This window comes from Phacochoerus africanus, chromosome 15, assembly GCF_016906955.1.
Source record: "Phacochoerus africanus isolate WHEZ1 chromosome 15, ROS_Pafr_v1, whole genome shotgun sequence".
In the NCBI taxonomy this organism is placed as follows: Eukaryota; Metazoa; Chordata; class Mammalia; order Artiodactyla; family Suidae; genus Phacochoerus; species Phacochoerus africanus.
Window position 1 is genome coordinate 7,044,389 of NC_062558.1, and position 23,907 is coordinate 7,068,295.

At 54.7% G+C, this 23,907-nt stretch overlaps 1 protein-coding gene across 2 annotated transcripts; it reads right to left on the reverse strand.

Annotated features, from left to right (window-relative positions):
* Nucleotides 1-16,604: 16,604 nt before the first annotated feature.
* Nucleotides 16,605-22,246, reverse strand: EGR3 (early growth response 3). Of its 2 annotated transcripts, none has more exons than XM_047761704.1 (2): nucleotides 21,723-22,246; nucleotides 16,605-20,436 (listed from the first exon to the last, which is right to left on the reverse strand). In XM_047761704.1, exons 1-2 carry the CDS (start codon nucleotides 21,874-21,876, stop codon nucleotides 19,427-19,429), a joined length of 1,164 nt encoding a protein of 387 aa, XP_047617660.1. In that variant the 5' UTR covers nucleotides 21,877-22,246; the 3' UTR covers nucleotides 16,605-19,426. The 2 variants fall into 2 exon arrangements, with proteins under 2 accessions (XP_047617660.1, XP_047617661.1); XM_047761705.1 differs by lacking the exon at nucleotides 21,723-22,246 and adding an exon at nucleotides 21,272-21,640.
* Nucleotides 22,247-23,907: the final 1,661 nt, after the last annotated feature.

The window sequence follows — 23,907 nt, forward strand, 5'->3', positions numbered from 1 at the left end:
GCTTGGCGTGCGATGGGCTGAGGGTGGAGGCTGGGCTGGGACAGGCAGCCTGCTCTCCTCTGGACCCACAAGCCTCCCTCCGTGAGCATGGTGTGCCATGTGGCATTGATCCCGGGGGGAGCTGAACTCAAAGAAGCACAAACACCAACCACTGTTGTGGAAAATTCAGCTGCAGGGTCTCCAGACCCAGGGTTGGGAGCTATGTCTCTCTCTTCTGTGACCAATGCACCATTCAGGCCGACCCTGACCTTCTGGGGGTGGAGTGGGAGAGAATATGAGCAAATTCGGTTTCTGAGTGGAGGAGCTTTGGGTGCTCCTGGTTTCAAGCCTGGTAACTACTGCTCCCTCCCCAGAAGTCTGAGCTAGAAGTTAAAACTTCCCTGTTCAGGTGGCAGGGATCTGCTTTAGTGGCCAAAGCTATTTACTAGAGGGCAAACAGCTGAAGAACCAGCTCTGCCATCAGACCACAGACTTCTCTCTGGAGCTTTTCATGCAGAAGTTGGTAATCAGGTGCTTCCCATTGACTCTCACCTCTGAAGTTTTCATACATGCCCTCTCTCAAATTCCCCACACAGAGGTCTAGGGCTGATCTAACTCCTCTCCATGCCAGCCTCTAGGCAGCTAAGAGTAAGGATTCTAGAATGGATCTGAGCCATTAGGGGCTTCATGAGAACAAGGCTGAGACTGAGGGAACCAAGTATGAAGGGGCCAAATTGATGGGCTGAGCTCCCTTGTAGCCCTGAAGGTCTTTGTATCTCAGGGAGGCTCCTGCTGCATAAATTAAGCAGCAGGTTTCTACATAGTTTCACTCCCTGCTTCTCCCTATTCTGCACCTGTGCAGCAAGATGCCTCAGAACAACAGAATTCTCTGGGCGGACATAGGCCAAGGACATGGGAGAGGAGTGAGGGTGGGAGAAGATGGAGGGTCTCAGAGTGAGACTTTCCAGTGGTGGGGAGCCCACATGGATGGTCAAAGGTCAGGGTGAAGTGGCAAACTAGAAGCTGGGCTGACAAGCAGAGGTCAGGGCCAGGAAGAGCTGTCTGGATCCTGGCTCTGCCTCCGAGTGGCTTGAGGGAGTCTCTTCTCTCCTCAGGGCCTCATCTTCCTTGACAGTAAGAGTCTGATTAGATCTCAGACTGGTTGTTGCTGGCTGCCTGGAGTGCTCTGTTGAGGATTCTGGGAAATCTTCTATTGATGGGGAAAGTCTGTGATTGATTAGCAATGTCTGCCATGGATGAATAAAGGGAATGGGATCGTATACATTCCTCTTTATTATTTTGTTATTTTTATGCATTAATGGAGCACTCATGATGTGCCAGGCACTATTCTAAGCAGTTCACATTTAATCTTTACAACAACGCTACAGGGTAGGTAGGTACTACTATTATTATTAGCATGAAGCACAGTCAGTAAGTAGCAAAATGGAGATTCCAACATGGGCAAACCCCCCCACCAACCCTTAAGCCTTTTTGCCACTATGGAATACCAGCTCTTGTTGATGATTCCTGACAATCTATGATTCTGTTGAGAAAAAAATGGGGTCAGAAGATAGACGGATCCAGGAGATGCACAAACACTGAATGGCCAGGTTGGGGTAGAGGGCAGGTGAGCACATGATCAGGCACCTAACAAGAGATCTGACCCTGGGCCTCAGCCTGGGAGCTTTTATATACTTCCTCCAGTTTGGCACACTCAGGACCAGCAGGTGGCAGCACCTGGCAGGGTGAGAGGAAAGGGCAGCTCCTGACTTGGCATGGGAGTCCTTCAGGGATCAAACAACCCAGATAGCGAGGAAAGCGCGAACAAATGAGGGTGTGGAGGAAGGCTAGCCAAGGGCCCCGAGGAGGAGGGACCCAGTCTCAGACCCACAGGGAGCTGCCATGGCCAAAGACTTAGTTCCACCTGCAGAGTGAGCCTCTCAGCTTGCATTTCATGGTGCCTGCTGTGGGCTTTTTTTTCCTCCACTCTGGGAGAATGACTAACTTTAAGGACTAAAAAAAAAAGTGTTTTGATTACACTGCCTTTTTACCAACTGGGAGCATTAGTCACCGAGGATTGCTGCAGATAACGGGGAAGGCAAGCAGCATCCCCCTCCTCCCCCTCCTGCTCCCTGATTAGCTCACAGAAGCCAGGGAGGAGACGCTAGTGAGAGAAGGAGAGCGCACAGGAGGGAAAACAGTCCCCCCCACAGCATGGCCCCAGGCATCAGTCCAAGGGATGCTCAGCCACATCTGGGCGCCCCCTGATCACTTGCCCCACAGTAGGAGGCGCCCATTGGAAAGAGAACCAGCTGGAGGAGCACCAGGCCCACTGCTCCCAGGGGCTGAGTTGGCTTTGGGTGGCCTGTTCCTCCAGGTGGGTCCAGAGTCCACCAAGAGGAAGTCCCCGAGGATGTGGCTCCCAAGGTGGGGTTTGGTGGCTGAAAAGGATGAGGAAGAGCACCGTGGAGCCATGATGGCTGTGATGTGGGGCTGGTACCCAGCCCATAGTGGGGCCAGGAACTGCCTTGGCCTGGGGGCCTCAGAGCTCAGACTGGGGTTGAGAAATCCCTGTAGGTGGGGATGGTACCCAGTTTCCATGCCCCATGCTTCAGCACTCTCCCTTCCTCTCCCTCCCCAGGGGGGTGGTATCTAGGCCTTTGGCCTCACCTTTCTACCCTAAGTGGCCTTTTCTGCCCCTGCAGTGGTGCTGCTGGGGCAGGAGAGCTAAGGTGCTCTCCTGGTCTGGCCTGTTGGCCAGGGTGCCAGAGATGGGAGCTCGGTGTCTGCTCGGGGAAGGCAGTGAAACCGGGAGGGATGGCCCTGGGCTGCAGCAGGGACAGGCCAGCCCTGTGAGTCCTGTTCTCTCAGCCCAGCCCTGCAGCCCGTTCCCCTGACAGTGTCACTCCACCCTGGGAAGAAGTCACTTCTCTGAGTGGCCCTTCGACTAGTAGCCACTCACGGAGGTCTGTGGGAAGGATTCTAAGAATTAGGACAAATTAGCCTTGGACTGATTCTAACAGTAAAGAAAAAGAAACAGTTTTATTTATACATCTCTCAAGATCAAAGTACTTCATCTTGATTTTGCTCTTGCAGATTCTCTTTTAAAAATAAAACATCCACAGTGTCTGGTGTTCACTGATCTCAAAAAGCATATATGGCATCACCTTAGAACAAATGGGGTTAAAAGAAGGAGAAGGCCTGGGAAAAGTCACCCTCAACCCCCAAGGCCATCACTGCAAAGGGGGCTGTCCGGGCACCAGGGTCACTATGAGGTTTGTCCCTCCAGCCCCAGCCTGTCTCATCAGGCTTTGCTCCCCTGAGCATGTTACGACTGGCCTCTGGATGCTCCGAGGCCCCATTGTCTGCCCTCTGACGTTCCCCACAGTAATAACTATCATTGTCAAGTCTTATTGGCACTGGGCTAAGCTTTTGGCCCAGTTATTAGATTGTTATTAGATAACGATTTTTTAAAAAAGATTTTACTCTTAAAAAAAAACTTTTTAGGGCTGCACCCACGGCATGTGGAGGTTCCCAGGCTAGGGGTCGAATAAGAGCTGCAACTGCCAGCCTACGCCACAGCCGCAGCAACGCCAGATCCCAGCTGTGTCTGTAACCCACACCACAGCTCATAGCAACGCCGGATCCTTAACCCACTGAGTAAGGCCAGGGATCAAACCTGTATCCTCACTATGTTTGGTTTTTAACCTGCTGAGCCACAAGGAGGACTCCCAGATAATATGTTTTCCACAGTGACTTGGTGAGGCAGCCCCTCTTTTGACCGCCTTTTTGTAGATGAGGAAACTGAGGCTGAACCAATTGCCTAAGATCATAGGGTGGGCCAAGTGAGAAGGTCAGGTGTTCATTGTTTATTTTTAAAATATTTTGGCCCTGCCCTCGGCATGTGGAAGTTCCCCGGCCAGGGGTAGAACCTACTCCATAGCAGTGAACCAAGCCATGCAGTGATAACATCAGATCATTAACTCGCTGAGCCATCAGGGAACTCTGAACAACAGGTGTGTAAACCCAAGCTGTGTAAACTCCCTCGGAGTAGAAAAGAAAGTAGCAAAAGAGGAGGGCACCGGCATTTTGGGGAGACTCACTCTCGCGTGTCATCTCCTTTGCTGCCTCCCTAAAGGAGAACAATGGGGCTTGGAGGGCGTGGCCACAGGAAAGCCTGTGCTGAAGGTCAAGTGGAAGTCCTAGCTGCAAAGCTCATTCTCCAGTCCTGGTGCCTGCAGAGGTCAGCTTGCAGCCGGGGGAGGGGTACCCCTGGGGGCAGTGTGAGGGAACAGGCTTTCAGATTATGGGTGATAGAGTGGCCTCTGAACTTTGTCCCCTGGCTGGGGCCGCCGCCCATTCCCAGCTGAAGCCCAGGGCATCCCAGGTGGGCACAGCCCCCAGGGGGGCATGGCTTTCCTGGGGAATCCTTGCGGGGTCCCATGCGTGGCAAGGAGCAGATCTCCAGGGTGGGAGGTTTGCCCTAGCCTGACCTCACTCCAGCCCTGGCTGCCCAGCGTCCGCCCCCTGCTGCGTGGCCGAGACAGCCCCCAGACACCGGCAGGGCAGGTGGCAATTATCCCTGGGCACTGATTACACCGCAGGACCGGCCAGAGCCCCAAATAGCCGGGCAGCTCAGCCCTGCAAAGGGAGTGGGGGAGGAGAAGGGTCCTCCGGGAAGAAGGGGCAGGACTGGGGGGGGAGGTGTGGGGGGTGGATGTGTTTGGAAGGACTGTGGGGTTGGGGGAGGAGTTCACCTCCGGGCTTCCAGCCTTGGGGCGGGGGAGGGCCCTCAAAGAAAGGAATGAGGTCCTCACTGCCACAGGAAGCCTGTCCCCTCACACTGCCCCCGTAGGTAGCCCTCCCCATGCCCCAGAGCCATCAGATGGGGCAGCCGCCATCCCTCCAGCCTTCCTGAGGGCAAATCTGGTTGAGGTGAGAAGATGGTACCAGCATGAGCAGGGATGTAGAGGGTCTCACAGCTACACGGCAGGAACCAGGGGCCCCGGAGGCCAGGCCAGCTGCCGCGCTCCAGCCCTGGCCCCCTGCACCTCTGCCCTGAGCAGGGAAAATCTCTCCAAAGAAGGCACACAGCGGAGGAAAGGGAGGATGAGCGAGTGGTGGGGAGGGAGTCGGTGGCACCAGTTCCCCAAACCCCGAAGGCCAGGCCAAGGTCTGTGTGCAGCACAGTCTCAGACCCTCCTTCAGCCTCAGCACCCCTAGTGTCACACGACACTGCACCTTCCCCGGCCCCATGGACTGCCCTCAGGGTGAGCTTCAACCTGACATAAAGATGGGCAGCTGCAGGCTGGAGCCCGGAGCTGGGTGCCCGGAGCTGGGGCTGGAGCCCTTGGGATGGGGCGCCCTGTGAGAGGCACCCCCCACATCTAAGTGCTCTCCCTCTGCCCCAGCTGCTGCCTCTGGGCCTCTCTGAGGCATCACAGACGGCTTGAGACCTGCAAGGCCAGCATCTCTCCAGAGCGAGTCCTGGGGTGCGGGGCAGGAAGAACTCGGTTTCTCAGGCATATCCTGGGCTGCACCCTAAGGCACTCGGGTGCAAGGAGCAGCAGTTTCCTCTGAGGGCCTCTCTGACCCGCCGCCCCTCACCCTGGATCTGGCATCTTTAGAGGCTTGCTTGGTGCCACAGCACAAGGGCCCAGAATGGCTGAACGGGAGGAGGTATTGGATGAAAACAAAATAGAGAAAGAGAAATACCCTGCCCAGCATGTACCCGATTCCCCTTCTTATGCAAGTGCACACCCCTCTGTGTTGATCCTCCCCTCAGCCACTTTGAGAGGTTGCCACTATTGCAGCCTCTCTTCCTGGCAGGCCAGGGAGGGGGCCGAGATGCTGGTCCCTCCCCCACGCCCAGAAGCTACAGCTGAGGGAAAACCAGGGCAGAGTTCCTCCCAATATTTGCCACGTTGGGGCCAAGACTGGGCAGAAACCCGGTTTCCCAGAAGTCTCTGATTGTGGGTGGGTCTCCTGGACCCACTGTGCCCAGCATCTGTGCTCCTTCCCTCCAACCCCGGGGACCCAGCACCCATCTGGCAGCACCTGCTTGAAAGGCACCCGTGAGTCCTCCAGACTCAGGTCAGAGAAGGAGGCTGTCACTGGCTCCAAACCACCTCTCCCAGCAACTCTGCTAATCCAAATAAGATAGGGAAAAGGCAGTGGGAGGAAATGATAGTTTCATGGTTATTTTCAGAAAGGAAACAAAAAAAAAATGCAAACAGGAGCACACCCTGCATTTTGGTACAAAATCTAGGAGCCTTGGGGAAAAGAACCTACAGTTCTTCCTTCTCGTCTTCTCACCAGATGCTGGGGAGGGGCTGCCGGGGCTGGTGGGGACCTTGGGCTTCGGGGCAAGGGAGGTGAGGGGCTTGGGGAGGAGCCCACAAGGACCCTTCTGACAAAGGCAGGCCGGGGGAAGCTGAGGCATCTCTGTCTTGTGGGCAGACAGGGGCCCACCCTTTGGGGGTGGAGGAGTTGGAGGGATAGGGTGGAGGAGCGAGTGGAGAACTGGGAAATTCTGGAGCTGATGCTTGTAAAGTGCAGTGGTGTGTGTAGGATTGGTGGGCTGGGAGGGTGTGTTCTGGGAGCACAGCGCAGAAAGAGAGATCAGAGGGGGAGGCAGAGCAGGAGCGACTGTGCTTGCGAGAGAATTGAGTGAGGCCGCTGCCTGCATGTGTGTGGGGGGCACACACGGAAGGGAGACCCCCACCACCAGCTCCAGAATGCTGCGTGAACAGAGGGTCTTCCTGTCCCCAGAGGGAAACTGGGCTTTGCTCCTTAACCGCAGGGTTTCCCTGGACGATGTGGGGGGTGTGCAGAGGGAAGTGGTGACTTGAACCTGGGGAGGTGGGGAGGGGGGTCTGGAGACCTGTTCTTGGGGGTTTTATTGGATTTGTTGGGAGACGCCTGTAAAAAAGTCTGCAGAGACCCAAGGGTCCGGGCATGTGGATGGGAGAGAGCTGATGAGAAAGAGCCGGTGCCCAGAGAATGGGGACCAAGTGAACTAAGGAACCCAAGCGGTTACAGAGGAGATGCTGTTCTCAGAGCAGGGCTGAGAAAGCACTGAGTGTGAGCAGACCCAAGAGGACCAGAAGAGGGCCTTGGAAAATCGGTTGAGCCGGTGTCCTGCCTGGGGCAGGCGAGGTGTTATTATCCCCATTTTACAGATGTGTCACCTGAGCCCCAGAGAAGCCAGCTGCTGTGTGAAGCGCTCCATGAGTACTCAGAGAAGGCGCGGGGTGGGGGAGAGATGGGCAGGAAGGGAACTTGTGCCATCTGTTGCGTGGTTGGGTTTCATGGGCGATGGGTGGGTCTACAGCGCCTGTCAGAGGAGGACCCACCAGGTATTGTTCTGGGGAAGAAGGGGGGGGTGCTGAATACCAGGAAAATCTGAGTCCGGGGAGACCGGTGGACCTTGGAGTCCACTTCCATGGAAGGGATGAGTCCTCCCTTCCAGCCTGCTAAACCAGACAGAGCCCTGGGACTGGGAGGGCTGGGGAGGAGATGGAGCCCATGACTCAACTCATCCAACACAGGCTTGACCCAGGGGTCAGTTGGGAAACTCAGCAGACGCTCCAGTGGGGTGAGGGATGGAATAAGTAGGTGATGTTGCGATAAGGGAGAAAGGGTGTGTCGGCAGGGAGGGGTGGCTGGTTCCGGGCACCCTGTTAGGGAGGAGGATGGGAGGAGGCTTTGGGGTTAGGCACTGAAGTTCCAGAACCTCCTGAGAGACCTTTTCTGGGACAAGGTCCTGGCAGGAAGGGCAGAGGCTCAGGTGTGGGTTTGGGGCCAAAATCTCCAGTGGAGGACTCCCAGCAGGACGAGACCCTGAGGCAGAGCTGCCAAGCCCATCAGCAGGGCAGTGGTTCCTCCCCGGAGCCAGCCACCCTTCGGGGCCTTCCTGTCCCTGGGTGGGAGGTTGATCGGGCCAAGAACCCCAGGCCACTGCTGAGAGCATCTGGATTGAATGGGAGCCCAAACCAGGGGACCTCACTCAATGTCTGTGTCCACACATTCTGCAGGGAAATCAGGGAGAAAAAAGGGTTAGAAAAGACATTCCCCAAACAATCACAGCCACGGAACATTCTCCCGCTGCCACTCAGGCCAGAAGGAACTATAGTGAAGGGGCCTGGGGGCCGCAGAGAGGCCAAAGCTTCTGAGCAGCAGGAAGCAGGATTGTTAAGCTTGGGCTCTGGGGAGTTCCCATCATGGCTCAGTACAAACCTGACTAGTATCCATGACGACTCGGGTTCCATGCCTGGCCTCGTTCAGTGGGTTAAGGATCCGGCGTTGCCATGAGCTGTGGGGTAGGTCACAAATGTATCTTGGATCTGGCGTTACTGTGGCTGTGGTGTAGGCCAGCAGCTGCAGATCTGATTCGACCTCTAGCCTGGGAACTTCCGTATGCCCTGGGTGTGGCTCTAAAAATGCAAAAAATAAAAAAAAGCCTCCTTCCAGCATCTGGGATGGGATGGCTCTTTTTCATAATTTTACTTTGCAGGGGATCCGCTAAACAGCCTGGTGGAGAGTAGGGGTACTCCACTCTACAGATGGGAGAATAGAGGCTCAGCCAAGTTCTGAGATTGACTTCTGGTCAAACACAGAGAGGCAAGGCCGGGGTTGACACTACAGCTCTGGTCTTTTGGCTGAAAGGCCTGAGCTCTTCCACCAGCAGCAAAGGAGAAGCAGGTGGGCGGGGTGATGGGGGCTCAGAACTGTGGAAGCCGATCTCACAGTGCCCAAAGGGAAGAGGGCATGGTTGGGGGGCTTTGCTTCCAGCTTAGCATCCCAGGTCCTGGGCTGAGGACCAGGCAGAGAGGGCTGCATGGACCAAGCAGAATCCAAAGATGGAGCCCCCATCCCAACCCCTCCCCCAGCCCCAGAAAAGTCGGCCCTGTAGCAGGAAGAAGCAACCAGAATGTAACACAGGGACATGTCATTTGGGTTGGACAACCTCCACCAAGCCAGCTGGGCCTGCTCCAGAGACGCCAAGCTGCTCTGCTGTTTCCGGGGGCCTGTGGGCCACTGGGATTTTTCTCTTCCTCCTTGAGGCAAAAAGGACAGGGGAGTAAACAGCCCTATAGGCCATATACTCCTATGCGGGAGTAAACAGCCCTATAGTAAACAGCCCTCTCACCTATAGGTGAGAATCCCAGGTAGACCTGGAGTCCAATGCGGCAATTCACGATAGACCTTAGCACAACACTCGGCAGGTAGGAAGTGCTCGGTATCTTTGTGGCTTCATTATTATTACCGGAGCTGGACGAGAACTCTCTAAGATGCCCCAGAAAGTTTCCTCCCCCCCCCCACCCCCCACCTCCGCCTCCCCTGCCTCCCACCAGACTCTGATTAGGACACTTGCTGTCAGGAACCACCCTCCATGACACCAGGCCCAGGGGACTGACATCGTCTGCTTCTTTCTTTCTTTCTATCTTCCTTCCTTCCTTCCTTTTCTTTCTCTCTTTCTTTTTCTTTCTTCCTTCCTTCTTTCCTTTCCCTTCCTCCTTCCCTTCTTCCTTCCTTCCTCCTTCCTTCCTTCCTTCCTTTCCTTCCTTCCTTTCTTTCTTTCTTTCTTTCTTTCTTTCTTTCTTTTTTTCTTTCTTTCTTTCTTTCTTTCTTTCTTTCTTTCTTTCTTTCTTTCTTTCTTTCTTTCTTTCTTTCTTTCTTTCTTTCTCCTATCTTGCCTGCCTGCCAGCCTGCCTGCCAGCCTGCCTTCTTGTCTGCCTGCCTGTCTGTCTTGTTAGGGCCGCACCCATGGCATATGGAAGTTCCCAGGCTAGGGGTCAAATGGCAGCTGCAGCTGCCGGTCTATACCACAGCCACAGCAATGTGGGATCCGAGCCACGACTGCGACGTACACCACAGCTCATGGCAACGCCGGATCCTTAACCCACTGAGCAAGGCCAGGGATCAAACCTGCATCTTCCTGGATACTAGTCAGGTTCATTACCACCACGCCACAGTGGGAACTCCAAAACTGTCCGTGTCTGCCTCTCCCTTGGCAGAATGGAAGATCCTTGAGGGCAGGGACCACGTCCTGGGTGTGTTTGTACTGCCTGTTCCTCCCCTCCCCTCCCCTGGGCAGGCACTGGGCCTGGCTTAATACAGTTTTGCTAAATCGGTGGATAAATGAATGCAATGCAGAGAAGTTCTGGATGATGCCAAGTTGCCACGAAAGACAGAGACTGAGGGGGGCTTTTGGAAAGACATGAAGTGGAGGACCAAAAAAAGGCAGAGGGAAGACACATTTCTTCTCCGGAATGAAACCGCTTAGACGAGCATATAGAAAGGATGCTCCAAGACTAAGATTTGCAACACTGCGGGGAAACGGAGCTTGTGGCAGGGGAGACTGTAGATGAAATGATTTCAAGACCACCCCATCTTGCATGGTCAAGGCTGGGACAGGGGTGAGAATATGACCATCTTGGAGGAAGCCGGCCTTCTGCCAGCTCTTCGCCAAGGCAGGAAACATGGCCAATCCAGCCACAGATGAAGGAGGGAACTGGCTTTCAGGAGCAGTTTCTGAGACATCAGGCCAAGGGAGATTCCCATTCTGAGGCTGGGCAGCAGGAAGAGTCAGCCGTCTTATTAGGACCTTGGCACCAAGGCAAATGTCAACAGCAAGCGTAAGGGTTCGTTCTCAGGCTGCGGTTCTCGAAGGAGGCTGTTCTGTCTCTCCTTGGATGAGCTGGAGTTTAGGGACCATCGTGGGCCTCTGAGAGGACATGGAGGAAAGGTTAAGAAGCCTGCAGCCAGGGTCATGAGGAAGCCAAGCAGAGAAAGTGGGGTTTGAAGGCCGACAGGAGAGGCAGCCTGGGCAGAGGGAGAGGGCGCCTGTCCCACGGCCCCTCAGCCCAGGGCCAGGTCATGGCTGTCCCTGGAGATCGGGAGAGGCCCTCTCTGACCATCCGTCTTTGGAGTTTATTTACTTTCTCTGTGATCTGGGCCCTCTGCCTTTCCAACTGCTTCCTCTGGCGGATCCCTTTCCTCGCTTGCTTCCAATCACTCAGCTCCACGCGATTCCTTGAAAAGTCCAAGAACACCACGGGCAGGATCTTGACCCTCGCTGCCCCCTCCACCTGGCGCTCTGGCCCAGAGGTCCAGGCGTGGCCAGCTCCATCACTTCTGGTGTCCGTGCACAAAGGACCCTTCCCCTGAGGCTGCCCTGTGCCATCCAACGTGTTACTGTAACCTGCAAGCCACCACTCCCCATTCTTACTCTGCTGCAATTCTTCCCCATGACACATATCATAATGTGACAGCAGACGATTCTGCCTGTTTGTTTTTACCTGTGTCTGCCCTGGTGAAGAGGGTCTTTGAAAATGGAGGGATTTTTGCTGTCGCCGTTCACCACCGTATCCTTCAACACATATGTATGTACATAAAGCCATCAGCCCCTTTCTAGGGGACCCTCCACTGAGAGTCTGGATCTGAAATCCTGGCTCTGCCTTTACTGGATGTGGGATTTTGGACAAGTCATGGGACTTCTGGAGGCCTCTATTTCCTGACCTGAAAAGGAGTGCATTGGACTAAGCGGCCTCTCAAGGTCCCCTGTGACTCTACAAAATCTAGGGGAAGCTGCCCAAGGGGGCAGGATCGTGTAAGGACCCCGACATTCCCGATTCTCTCATAGAACACCACTGCTGTCAAAACCCCGGATGGCGCTTCTGCTCCTGAACTAGGGTTGGGTGGAGGCAGTGCCACAAGCCCTGGGGCTGGAAGCTGAGAACTGGCCAGAAGGTTGAGGTCAGGGACTGGATGACTAAGAACAAGCCTCAGATCCGGGGTGAGGGATGATCAGGGAAGAGCTGTGGCTGCTGCATTTTATTTAAATCCCTGATAAGGATCAGGAAGCAGGCAACAGCCCAATGACACATTAACTAACTTTGCAGATGATACTGGATCAGGAAGGTGTTACATCCACCCAACCAAGTGAGAGAGACAAAAGGAGCTGGGAAGGAGTCAGGAACCAGGCCAGGAAATGGCCACAATGAGCAGTAGCTGTGGCCAAGAGGGGACAGGACTCATGTCCTCTGGGTAGATCGGGGAAGCGGGGGTCGGGGGGTAGAGCAGACCCACTTTAAGAACACAGATGTCCAGTGGGGGGCTGGAGTTGGGTGTGGTCGTGAGGATGGCAAGGACCTCTGGCTGGTAGAGACAGAGCCCTCTTTCTCACATCTGTGTTTGCAGGATGGGGAGAGGGGGTGGGGCAAGGGACGAGAAAGATAAGCAACCCTTATGGAGCATCCACACTGACCCAGGCACGATATATGTCGCCTCATTTGACTCCCCCAGTGGCCGTGATCAGACAAGCGGAAAGTGAGGTCCAGAGAGACTAAAAACATGCCGACAGTCACACTGCAAGAAAGTGGCCGAGCTGGGACTCAGATCTAGAATAGAGGTGACGGAGATGATTCCAAAGCAGGTAAAGGGCCCCAAAGGAGAAGCCGGAGTAGCTGCTGGGTTATCAAATTGCCTCTCAATTTGCAGGGCAGAGGCCCAAGTAAGTACCAAGAACTCGCAAGAAAGCTTTTCTTAGTACTCTGGTGTTGCACAGGAAACAGAAATTTTCTACCTTCCTGCTCAGCTGTCTTGGCCTTCCTAAGCTGTGGGGAGGAAGGGAACAAGAAAGAATGGAAGACCTTTAGGCACCTGGACCACGTGGAGGGGCACAATGCTCGGGAGTAAAAGTGCCAGAGCTCTAGCAACCCATCCTTGAGAAGAAGCCAGCCTTCCTGGAGGCCCAGTCCTGTTCTACTCAGTAATCTCTTTGCCTTTGATGGAAACCGAGACCTGATCCCTCCCGGGCAGGTGGTCAACCCCTGGGGTGAGTCACCCCAGAGAATGCAGGTCCACAGACAAGGGTAACTTCCCCATGGATGGTGGGGCTGTCCCCAGCCTCAGGGAGGCAGGTCATCTCTTTTCCTCCAGGGAGCTGAGAGGTGGAAGAATTTCTGAGCTTCTACCTAGGAACTTGGTGGGTAACCCCAAAGGGAATTCAAGTCTGCTGCTAGCTGGGTCCAAAAAGAGCACCTGTTTCTGGTTGGGTCATGATGCCACTATGAAAGGTCCAGGGGGAAGATGACTGTGGGGCCTGGGCAGGCCTCCTGGGGAGGGCCAGCCCAAAGAACCAGTGATGGCACTCCACGCAGAATGAGAGCATCATTGGAGCAGCAATGCGCCTGGAGGATGTAGTCTTGGAGCCCCCAGGAATGAGTGAAGGAGACTGCAGGAGTAGGGTAGGGTGCCTGAGCTCCAGGAAATGTACTTCCAGGCCCAGTGAGTGCCTTCTTCATCCAGAAACCTGGAGACCAGAGCAGGATCTCAGCAAACCAGCCCCACATTTAGTTGAGTAGCTGGCGCCATCTAGAACCTTGTAGATTCTTGTGTGTAGCTTTGTGGCCATGATCTGTTTGCATTATTTCCTTAGTAAGATTGCTCCAAAACCTTCCTTTTAGCCATCACGTGCTTGCCAGAAATGGTGTTTTGACACCCAGGTCAGGGGGCAGAGGCGTGCTGTGCCCCTGGTGGCTAGCAGGGGTGGAGGCAGGGATGGCTCCAGGTCCATGGCCCAGATGAAGCATTATGAGGATGAGGAATGAGGATCCCAGGCAGGAGAGTCAAGGTTGGGTCCCTTCCTGCTTGGGCCTGTGCACGTCAGAGACTTTAGTGCAAAAGCTGGGGAAAGGCCCACGGCACATGCCCCAACCACGGCCCGCCTCTTCTCTTGCACAGGGCTGCGACGATGATCATCGTGGAAAATATTAGCGATGGTATAGATGGGAAGCTTCAACCAAAAGGAGTGGTGGAATTTCAAGAGCTGGGATGCCGGGGGAAGCTAATGAGGCCAGACACGTTCCTGGCCTTGGCAGAAGTCTGACAGGGGCAGGGGGTGGCTATGTCCTCAGGGCTATGCTGCTGTGACCAAGGGGCTCCCAGGGTCACTCAAATCTTTCCTCTTCTTCTGGAGACCTCATTCCTTTCTGCATAAAGAGTGGGTTTTCTAGAAAGATGCACGGGATAGGTTTAAGATTATGACCTATGTTTAGAACCTCCCGGTGCCTTCTCGAAAGTCATGTCCCTCTAGTCGTTTAGTTTTTGCCAGTATGATTGCTAGTCTTTGGGACATACAGAGGCCTCCTACTTTCTCCAGGTTTATTATCCCAGGACACCAGGGGAGCCAATCAAGGCAGGAAAATGCAGCTCGTAAAACCCTCCTCTTTGGCAACAAATTCTGGATTAGCAAAAGGGGATCAGTAATGACCGGCCATAAGCTATTGTCTTCATTCACCAGAATCTACCTTCTCATTCCTTTTTATGTACTTGTGAATAATACACACACACACACACACACACACACACACTTATCACCACCACCACATAAAAATATATGCTATTCCTTGCCCCCAGCTCTTACAAAGTATCTCCTCATTTGTACCCAAACCCGGTTCACTGAGTGCAATATTGTAAAGAGTTATCAGCCTCAGTACGCCACTCCTGAGGGGTGTGTGTGTGTGTGTGTGGTTCTTTCATTCACCTCCAAACAACTTAGGGTTTCTACACTTTTACATCTGATTTTGCTCTTGGGCCTCTTCTTCGCCAACCCTCCACTGATTCCTTCTCATGATGGCCACGTCCATCTACCGTCTTTCCTCTACCGTCTTCCCACCTCACCCCTAAGTTTCAGGGTTGAGTCTCCTCTCACCTGTTTACAAAACCCAGGCAGGTTGGGTTGCCAGTGTGATGCTATCTGGGGCAGTCTTATCTAGCTCCAAAGCGTGAATCAGAGATTACACCACCCAGGGCTGGTGCCAGCCAGGCGGCTGCCATATTGCCAAGTAACCCAGTGGTTAAACCAGGTTGGGTTGAGTAATATGCACCAATGGGAAGTGAGTTTGTTAATCATGCAGCATAGTACACTGCTGACGAAAGTGTCACTCTGAGGGCTGGGTCTGATTGGAGAAGGTGCAGGTGGGGCTGAGGGCTAACCGTGAAGACATCCAGTGATGCTATCTCCCTCTGATAATATTCACTTGAAAACACATAGAAACCTGGAAGGAGAGATCTCGTTTAGCAAGGAGACGGATATGACATGCTCCATCCCTGGGACTTTTTGGCCATCTTGGACTCCCTCTCAGGGGCTTCCTCCTCATGGCTATACACAAAGTTGCAGATGGGAACGTTAAAGTGTCATGACATGAGAGAAGGGAATTCCAGATGGCAGCCAGTGACCTAGAACCGTGTGGATGAGAAAATTTAGGATTGCATACCGCATTCTCCTTACTGATCTCTCACTTCAAAAGCATTCTTTTTGAGGGTCACAGCCCAACTCCTCCACTCGGGTCTGCCCTCGACACCACATCAACTATATCACATCAACTCTAGCCGACCAGAAATACCACCCACATTTGCCACTAGGATGGACCTGCATGGAGGGGTCGGGGGTAGGACAAGAGCAGTTTCCGAGCAGGGACACCACAGTACACTTCTATCACAGCATGGCTGGCCTGGTTGGCAGCTCAGGTGTTGAGGCGCTGCCCCCGAGTCACGATGTCCTGCTACACCGACATAGCTCTGCGTCGTACACTAAGCCCCTAAACGTTGCTGAGGCAGATCATATGCAAAATGCATGGCAGAGAAACCCAAGTGAGTGTTTTAGAGGGCAGGCAGGAGAGAAAGACTGTTCTAGAACAAGGCTTACGGGGATAAATAAAGGATTCTAAAAACTGTGGGAAATAAGGGGAAGGGAGCAGGCTAGAGACGTGGACAGAAGAGGTAAAGGGTACATATCTCTTTAAGAGAAATGGAGAAAGCTCTAGGGCTGGCAAAGCAAGCCAGTTAGGGCAAAGGAAGGTTCTGGAGAAGAAAGCTCACAGAGTAGGGAAGTGTTACTTCTAGGAGGGGTAAAATCATAAGATGAGCGGGATTACTGCTATATAAAATGGTCCCTGTGTTCTTTCTTCTAAGCGTTGAACACTTGGGTGGTTCATAAGAGCTGTGTTTTCAACCAGGACCACCTTTCTCAGGCAGCTGTGAATAGTGAGGCCTGGAGAAGCCTGTCCAAGGGGAACTGACTTGCAGAGCCTGTAAACCTGATTTTTGCCAATTATTTGATCACAAAAGAGCTACTCATCTCTTTGGGTATCTTGCTAACCCTCAAGAACCCTTTGCAATTCTCCACCTGTTTTTCAGGCTTTGAAAGCTCTGGCAGGGGCACTATTCACTGTGGCTGCAGAGATCCTCCTGGGCCCTGTTCTGGTGCTCCCTGCGACCATCAGATAAATAGTTCATAAACCAGGAGAGGAGATTCCCTTCCCTTCCAACCTCAAATACCCACTGGAGAGGAGGATTCTAGAAGGTTCCAGTCACTAGCCCCGATTCCCCTGCTCTTTCTGGGAGTTTGAGGCTCCCAGAAGCGTGGAAGAGAATCCTTAGAACCACAGTAAACACTCAACACTGAATTTGAAACACCAGAACCCGCACAAAATTCTGAACAACTTCTAATAATGCCAGAGTCCACATTTCCACGATGAGGGGTTTCAGAGCAAGAATCACAAAACGAGGCATAAGAACCTATCCAACCACCAGCCAAAAACAAAACAAGACAAAAACCAGGCCAAACCAAAACTTTATGCTATGAAAACAAGAAATAAAATAAGGAGATTTATAGGCCGGCTGATTGTCAGCAAACACAATATATTTACTGTATTAGCATTTGCTCACAGTGCAAATGGTACAACATTACACCATTTCAATATTTCGGTTTTTAAAAATGCTGTTTTCATTAACTATATTATATTGGCATAACAATGTGACAAAGGAGCAAATGAAATGTTGGTGAAGAATTTCACCTTTTCACAATATCAAGCATATTTTTTTAACCTTAGTATAAGGTACTATAAATCCAAGAAATAAAAACATCCACAAAATATATTACATCTGGTTTGTCTTTTTCTAAGTACTCAACTTTATACAAAAGTCTTTCAAAAAATATCATTCCCCATAGGTTTTCCTGTTTAAAACCTGATTTTTTTTTCTCTCAGTTCACATAAGTTAGAGTGCATTTTCTTTTGTTGTGTTTTTTTAAAACATGCAGACATATAAAAAATCTGGACAGCACAACCTTTTGGCAACAAAGTTATTTTTCTCTTAGTTTAGCTTAAACGTCTGAGAACAGTTTTATTAAAACAAAGGAAAACTCAGAGTTATCATGCAGTGACATGCATATACCAGAAGGAGCAAGGAAAAAATATTAAAGGATATCTGATTCCTCCTTCTAGCTTTGAAGTGACCAAAATTTTTGTTTTTAATAATCATCACATTATAAAAAGTATTCAGCAAAATACTGTCTCTGCAAAGAAAGATTTTACCTTTCAGCTGAAAAAATATGGGCCCTCCCAGCAAACTTCATCCACTTCTTTCTCCTTCTACAAAAAGTCCAAGTACCTGGAAATCCACAACACCCCTGCTCTTTGATTTTTTTTTTTCCCTTTTCACTAGACTCCTTTTAGTATTATTTATCCACCACCAAACAAAACAAAACAAAAAAACAAAACAAAACAAAAACACACACACAAAAAAAAAAGAAAGAAAGAAAACCATGGTGCTTTCTTCTTAAAAAAAAAAAAATGTGGGAAACGCATAAAGTGACTTTAAAAACAGGCATTCTGTAAACTCCAGACCTTTGCTTCTTCTCTCCGGGCAGCTTACTGACCACAGGAGAAATAACGCTAACAGAGCACAGTACATTCAGACAAGACTTCTGGAAGCTGTGTCAGAGAGCAACCTTCCCTACTACTCCACTTCCAAAGAGTCACCCCTGTGTGGAGGAGGCTGGGGAGGAGGGGGTGCCTGAGAAGAGGTGAGGTAGGGCGGGGAGAAGGTGAGACTGGGCTATGGAAAAGAAATGCCTCATTCATTCAACAACATGGATTAATGCAAACATCCCCAGAGCTTTGAAAAAAATTTGGACAGAGATGTGTGTATATGTGTGTCCACGGATGCATATATACATACACACACAGACACAGAGATGTAGATAGAATCTCATCAGTTAAATTTTGCATAAAAATACATTTAAAGCTGTATATGCCTACACATTCTCTTTATTCCGGTGCACTGCACTGGAGAGCCAAGTATCTTAGAGATTTTATTTTGCTAGAAATACATACTGTGCGTATGTTATATATGTATATATATGTGTGTGTGTACACACACATAAATAATACATGTATACACACACACACACATCCTATACATAAATTTGAATTCTACCTGTTGTGTTGGTGATGAAAAAGGGCAAAAAAAAAAAAAAAAAAGAGGCTGCTTTCCCATCAATGGTGGGAAGAGAAATGGGTATGTGAGGGAGATAAAATTAAAAGCTGGTGAAATGGGGTGGCTGGTTGAGGCCTGCCTTTTGGGAAAAAGATTTGGAAAGAGATGGGGAAAGCCGGAGAGGGGAGAAGGGAGAGGAACTGGGGGAGGAAAGGGCAGAGGGCAAACTCATGAACAGAGATTTGAAAAAGTGGGGCTGAGGAAGTACATTTCTAAAAAGGCAGGTTCAATGATGGCTGTTCCTTCTCCCCGCAGATCAAACTGCCCTGAGGCCTTGAGAGGGAAGCACTCGGAAAAGGAGGGATTCTGAAGGGCCAAACCCTAAGCGGCGGTGTCAGCACCGCGGTGGCGGCATCCGAGGCATTTCTGTAAGAAACATTATTTCCGAGCAGATGGAAGACCGTCTCGTCCCGCCACATGCAGGCCCCCAGCCTGGGACATTCCCCCAGCGGCCTGGGGACCCGATATGCGGAAGAGTTTGGGGTGGACACAGCCCCGTTCAGCTCAAGAGTCTCACACACACGCGTGCGCGCGCGCGCGCGCACACACACACACACACACGGAAACACACACGCACACATACACTCACGCGAGCACGCACACTCGCGCGCATCCCCGCACGCAGGCGCGCGTGCGTGCGGCGGGCAGCAAGCTCTGCGCTTTGGTGCGCTCCTTACCCCCTCCCCCTCTCGGGTCTTCGAAGGGGAACCGAGGGAGACGCGGGGGGAACCTTGAGGTGCTCGGGTCCAGCGAGGCTTGGGCCGGCCCCGCTTTCAGTCCCCCGCAGGTCCTTGGCCGGCCCGGCGGCCCCTGGATCAAGACGATCCGAACTGAACAAAGCGGGCTAGACGCCACCTTTCCGCCCCCACGCCTTGGCTAAGGGGGGGCAGCGAGGGGAAGGCACCTCCTGCCCTGACCCCCGCCCGTTGGCCGGTGTGAAAGGGTGGAAACCGGGGACAGCGAAGGGAAACAAGGGGCCTTACGTCCATGGAGAGGCCAGGGCGCGGCCCCTGCGCCTCCGTGGCTAGCTTTCTGGCTGCTTTCAGGCGAGCAGCCGGGAGACACTGGAGGGGAAATGTGGGATCTGGGGGCCGGAGCCTCAGGCGCAGGTGGTGACCACAGGAGCCAGGGATACCGGGGCCGCCGAGGACGCAGAAGGCGCACCCCCCTTCTCTGCCTTCTTCTCCTTTTGCTTGAGGTGGATCTTGGCGTGGCGTTTACGCTCGTCGCTGCGCGCAAACTTGCGCCCACAGAACTCGCAGGCAAAGGGCTTCTCGCCCGTATGCGTGCGGATGTGAGTGGTAAGGTGGTCGCTGCGGCTGAAGCTCCGCATGCAGATCCGACACTGAAAGGGCTTGTGGCCCGTGTGGATGCGCAGGTGCCGGGTCAGCTCGTCCGAGCGGCTGAAACGGCGGTCGCAGCCCTCCGCCGGGCACGCGTGGGGCCTCTCGTGGAGCGGGGTCTTGCTGGGTCGGTTAGGGTACTTGCGGGGCCGGATAGGCTTGAGCGTGAGCGGCGGCTGGGGCAGGCTGCCAAAGCCCGGGTGGATCTGCTTGTCTTTGAATGCCTTGATGGTCTCCAAGGGGGTAATAGGGGGCGGGTTGACCCGGATGGGGTCCATGCCCTGGAAAGGCTTGTGCTCCGGAATGGAGCCCATGTCGTTGGGGTGGTGGTATAGGTTGTAGTCAGGAATCATGGGGAAGAGATTGCTGTCCAAGGCCGGTTTGGCCGATTGGTAATCCTGCGGGGAATAGGCGAGCCCGGGGTTGCCTTGGGGGTCGTGGAAAGACACAGGCTCCGAGTAGAGATCACTGCAGTTAGAATAGGGGGGCAGCGCCGGATACATGGCCTCCACTTCGCCCTGAGGCGGCTGCACCATGCTGGCCGTAGAGGTCTGCGTGCTGAGCGCCCCTGAGGCCGGGGGCACCCCCAATATGCCGGCGCTCATGAGGCTAATGATGTTGTCCTGGCACCAGTTGGAAGGGGAGTCGAAGGCGAACTTTCCCAAGTAGGTCACGGTCTTGTTGCCGGGGGCTGGCTGGAAGGAGCCCGAATAAGAGAGTTCCGGGTTGGGCTTCTCGTTGGTCAGACCGATGTCCATCACATTCTCTGCGGAGAGCGGGGGAGAGAGGGGAGGGGTGAGTGAAGCCGAGTCGGCTCCCGGGCCAGGGTGCCCAGGTCTTTGCCCAGGTGTGGAGGGTGCGGCCGGGTGGAGTGCGCAGCGCATGGGGTAAGAGGAAAGCTGCGCCCGGCGCAAAGCGGGCGGTGCCGCGCTCCCGGGCGCAACCTGGATACAGCAAAATACTACGGATCGGGGTGTGGAGTGGCTGCTGCACACATACCGCACACGCCGCGCACACACACGTACCACACACATACACATACACAGGCGCGCGCGCGAGAAGCATTGTTGTTATTCCTGAGGTGGGGCTGGCAGGTAGCTGCAGCTACAGGTAGTTTCAGACCCGGAGTGCGTGTGGCTCTCGCTCTCTAGCACACGCAACTCGGCCTCTTCCCCTAGCCCTGTCCGCGCCGGACGCCGCGCCTTTCCTGCCCCGACGAAGCCCCCCGTGCGCTCTGCGCCCAGGTCGCTGACCCAGAGCGCTCCGACGCTTTGTCCTCGGCGCATAGACGGGTGCTGCCCGCAAAAGGAGCTCTCCCGCCGCCTCCCCTAGCCCCAGTCTCCTCCGGGCCTGAAGGAGCTTTCGGCTCTTGCGGGAGGGGGAAAGCCCAGCCTCAGCTAAGCGAGAGTGGAGGGCGGTGGAAAACCGGCCAGTGTCTCCATGACGGGAGTGGCCGCTCTTCCCAAGCTCCTCCGCCCGGGGATCGAGCCCGTGGAAGCCCCCGCATGGGTGGCCCCCCACCTTCTCCCCTACCCGCCGTCCCCACATCCCCACACCCCCACGGCTTCGCTGAACGCCCTGGAAAGGCAGCGTCGCAGTACCTCTCCCACCGCGGGGACTCCACGCCGCACATGGCTCCATCCCGGGTGGGAGGCTGAGGGAGTAAGGGGGGAGAGCGCGGGTGAAAGGGACGTTGGGCTCCTCCCGAGAAAGGGGGCGACAGCACTACGCCTTGCGCGCAGCCCGGCGATCGCGCCCCCTAAGTGGAGAACCCCAGAGCCGCTCGCACCTACCTCCCTTCGGTCGGCGGCTGCCCCCACCCGGGAGAACCGAAGCCTCTACCGTGGCGTAGCCAACCGAGCCTTCCCGATCAGGGAGGGCGGGAGGAGTGGGTGGGAAAAGCAACTCGCCCCCCGGAAAATTCCCAGCGCGCCCCCCATCTCTCCATCCATCCATCCATCCATCCATCTATCTATCTCTAGCTCGCTCCCTCCTCCTCTTCCTCTCTCCCTTTCCTTCCTCGCTGCCTCGCCGCCTCCCCGCCGCCCTTACCTGTAGCCATCTGATTGTAATGGGCTACCGAGTCGGTGCTGCCAGAAAAGAGGTTGAGCGCGCTGGGGATCTCCTCGGGGTACAGATTGTCAGGCAGTTGGTTTAACAAACTGCTCATGGTCACCGGCAGCTTCTCGGCGAGTTTGCCGGTCATAGCACTCCCGAGCTGCCGCCGCCGCCACCGCCGCCACCGCCGCCGCTCGCTCCTAACGCAGCTTCCAGGCAAGCGGCATCCGAGAGGCGATCCGTGGTGCAGGGGAAAAGCATGCGAGAGGGAAAGTTCGGGGGGAGGGGGGAGGGAAGAGGGGAAGGGGTGGGCCTGGGGAGGGGATCTTCTCTTTTTGGGGGGTGGGTGGGAGAGAGGGCAAAGGAGGGTAATCCTCTTGGTGTCTCAGCTGGTGTCGTAGAGTCTTGGTCGGGGGGGGGGGCGTGTGCGGCGGGTGGACGGGGGCTGAGCTGGGGGGGTGGATCTCGGCCCAAGGGGGTCGGACGCGGCCTCAGTATTGATATCACAAACAGACGCGCGCCCGCGGCCCCCCCGCCCCCCGATCCACCACCGCCGCCACCGCCGCCGCCGCCGCCTCTGCCGCTGCTGCTGCCGCTGCTACCACCACCACCAGCCCCGCCGCTTCCTAGCAAGCTCACTGCTGCCCAAAAGCTCCCAGCCAGGGAACTCCACCAGCCTATTTATCTGAGCCCCGGGAAAGCTCCGTGACGTAGCTGCCCATATATGGACAGACAAAGCCCAGCCGAAGGGGCGCGACGTCACAATGGAAGCTCCTCACAATGGAACATTAGAAAGCAGGAAGCGGGCCGCAGCCAACGTGCGGCGCCCGCACCGCTCGCGGATCTTAAAAAAAAAAAGAGAGAGAGAGAGAAAAACAGTAGAGAAGAAAGAAGGAAAATTCGAGAGGAGAGAGGAAAGAGCGATGTAACTGTACGGAAAGCGTAAAGCGCGCCGCGCCGGGTTGAAAGACCAATAGCCGCGTGTATGTTTATTTGATGTCTGCACTAGGAGAGCGCGCTTGTGGGACTGGGGCCCGCAGAGGTGGCGTTGTTTCCAAGTGGCCTCCAGCACCCCCATCAGGAAGAAAGAGAACTGAAAACACCCGGCGGGGTCTCTTCACTGCCCGGGAACTTCTGGGGAACCCGGAAGGTGTGCGCACCGACCCTGCCTCGCCGCTCTTCTCGCGCCCAGGATCCTGCCCGGGACAGGGAAAAAGTCCCTCTGAGGAGGATTCTAGCGGGTCAGGGATCTCTGGTCCAGTGTCCCAGGAAATTTTGTGCCACCCTCCCTGTGATTCGCCGCCCACACTCCTGCTGCTCCTCGGGCCCCTGACCCTGTGCCGACACCCAGCTGAGCGCAGTGGTGGGGAGGTTCGTAGCTGCAGAGCGACTGCGCGGGAGGCGAGAACCTCGAATATTTGGGGTCGAGGATGTGCAGTTTTGGTGACGAAGAAGGAGGAATGAAGTTGAGGGGGTAGGAAACACGTGCACCAAATCCTCCACAAATTTCCTCACGGTTCCAAAGCACCCCCTTTGGCCACGGGATGGCAGGAGGGCTCAGCAGGCCCAGGCGCAGACTCAGTCTATTGCTGCCTGCGAAGGGCCCGCCGCGGAGTTGCGGCAGGAGTCTGCTGAGCCACAGTGGCGACCTCCCCTAGTCTCTACCTTCCCCCTCGCCTTCCACAGGGCTGTTCCCATTGCTGACTGCCGGCGCCCTGCTGTCAAGGGCCGCCTGTTTGCCGACCCCGAAAGCTGTCACCTCCCCGAGCAGCAGCAGCAGCAAATCCCGGGGGCGGCTGATATGTTCCCCGAGGCCTGCTCCTGGAGCGCGCGCGGCCGGGCCGCGGGAGAGGGGGAGGAGAGGAGGGGAGCGTGGGGGAGCGACCCCGAATCACACCGGCTCGGCGTGGGAGGTTTCCCTCGTCGGTGGCCGTGTGGGCGCGGTGAATCCCGCGGCCCTCGCTGGGGAGTCGGGGATGGGGGAACGTGCATTTCTCAGGGGTAGTGGGAGTGTTGACAAGGAAGAGGAGAGGATCCCCGGGCCTCACTCCGTGGGAGGGCCACGCGGGCCGGGGACTGTGGGAGGAACTCCCGAGCTGCACATTGTCGTGGGGGTGGATGACAACCTCGCTCTCCTCCCCTCCACAGCACTCAGTAGAGAACTAGGGGTGGGAGGGCC

Excerpts from the sequence above, each read along its gene's own strand:
- EGR3 (XM_047761704.1), bottom strand. The coding sequence starts at position 21,876 with ATGACCGGCAAACTCGCCGAGAAGCTGCCGGTGACCATGAGCAGTTTG. Across the intron at positions 20,437-21,722 it reads TTACAATCAGATGGCTACAG|AGAATGTGATGGACATCGGT; the intron begins GTAAGGGCGGCG and ends CGCTCTCCGCAG.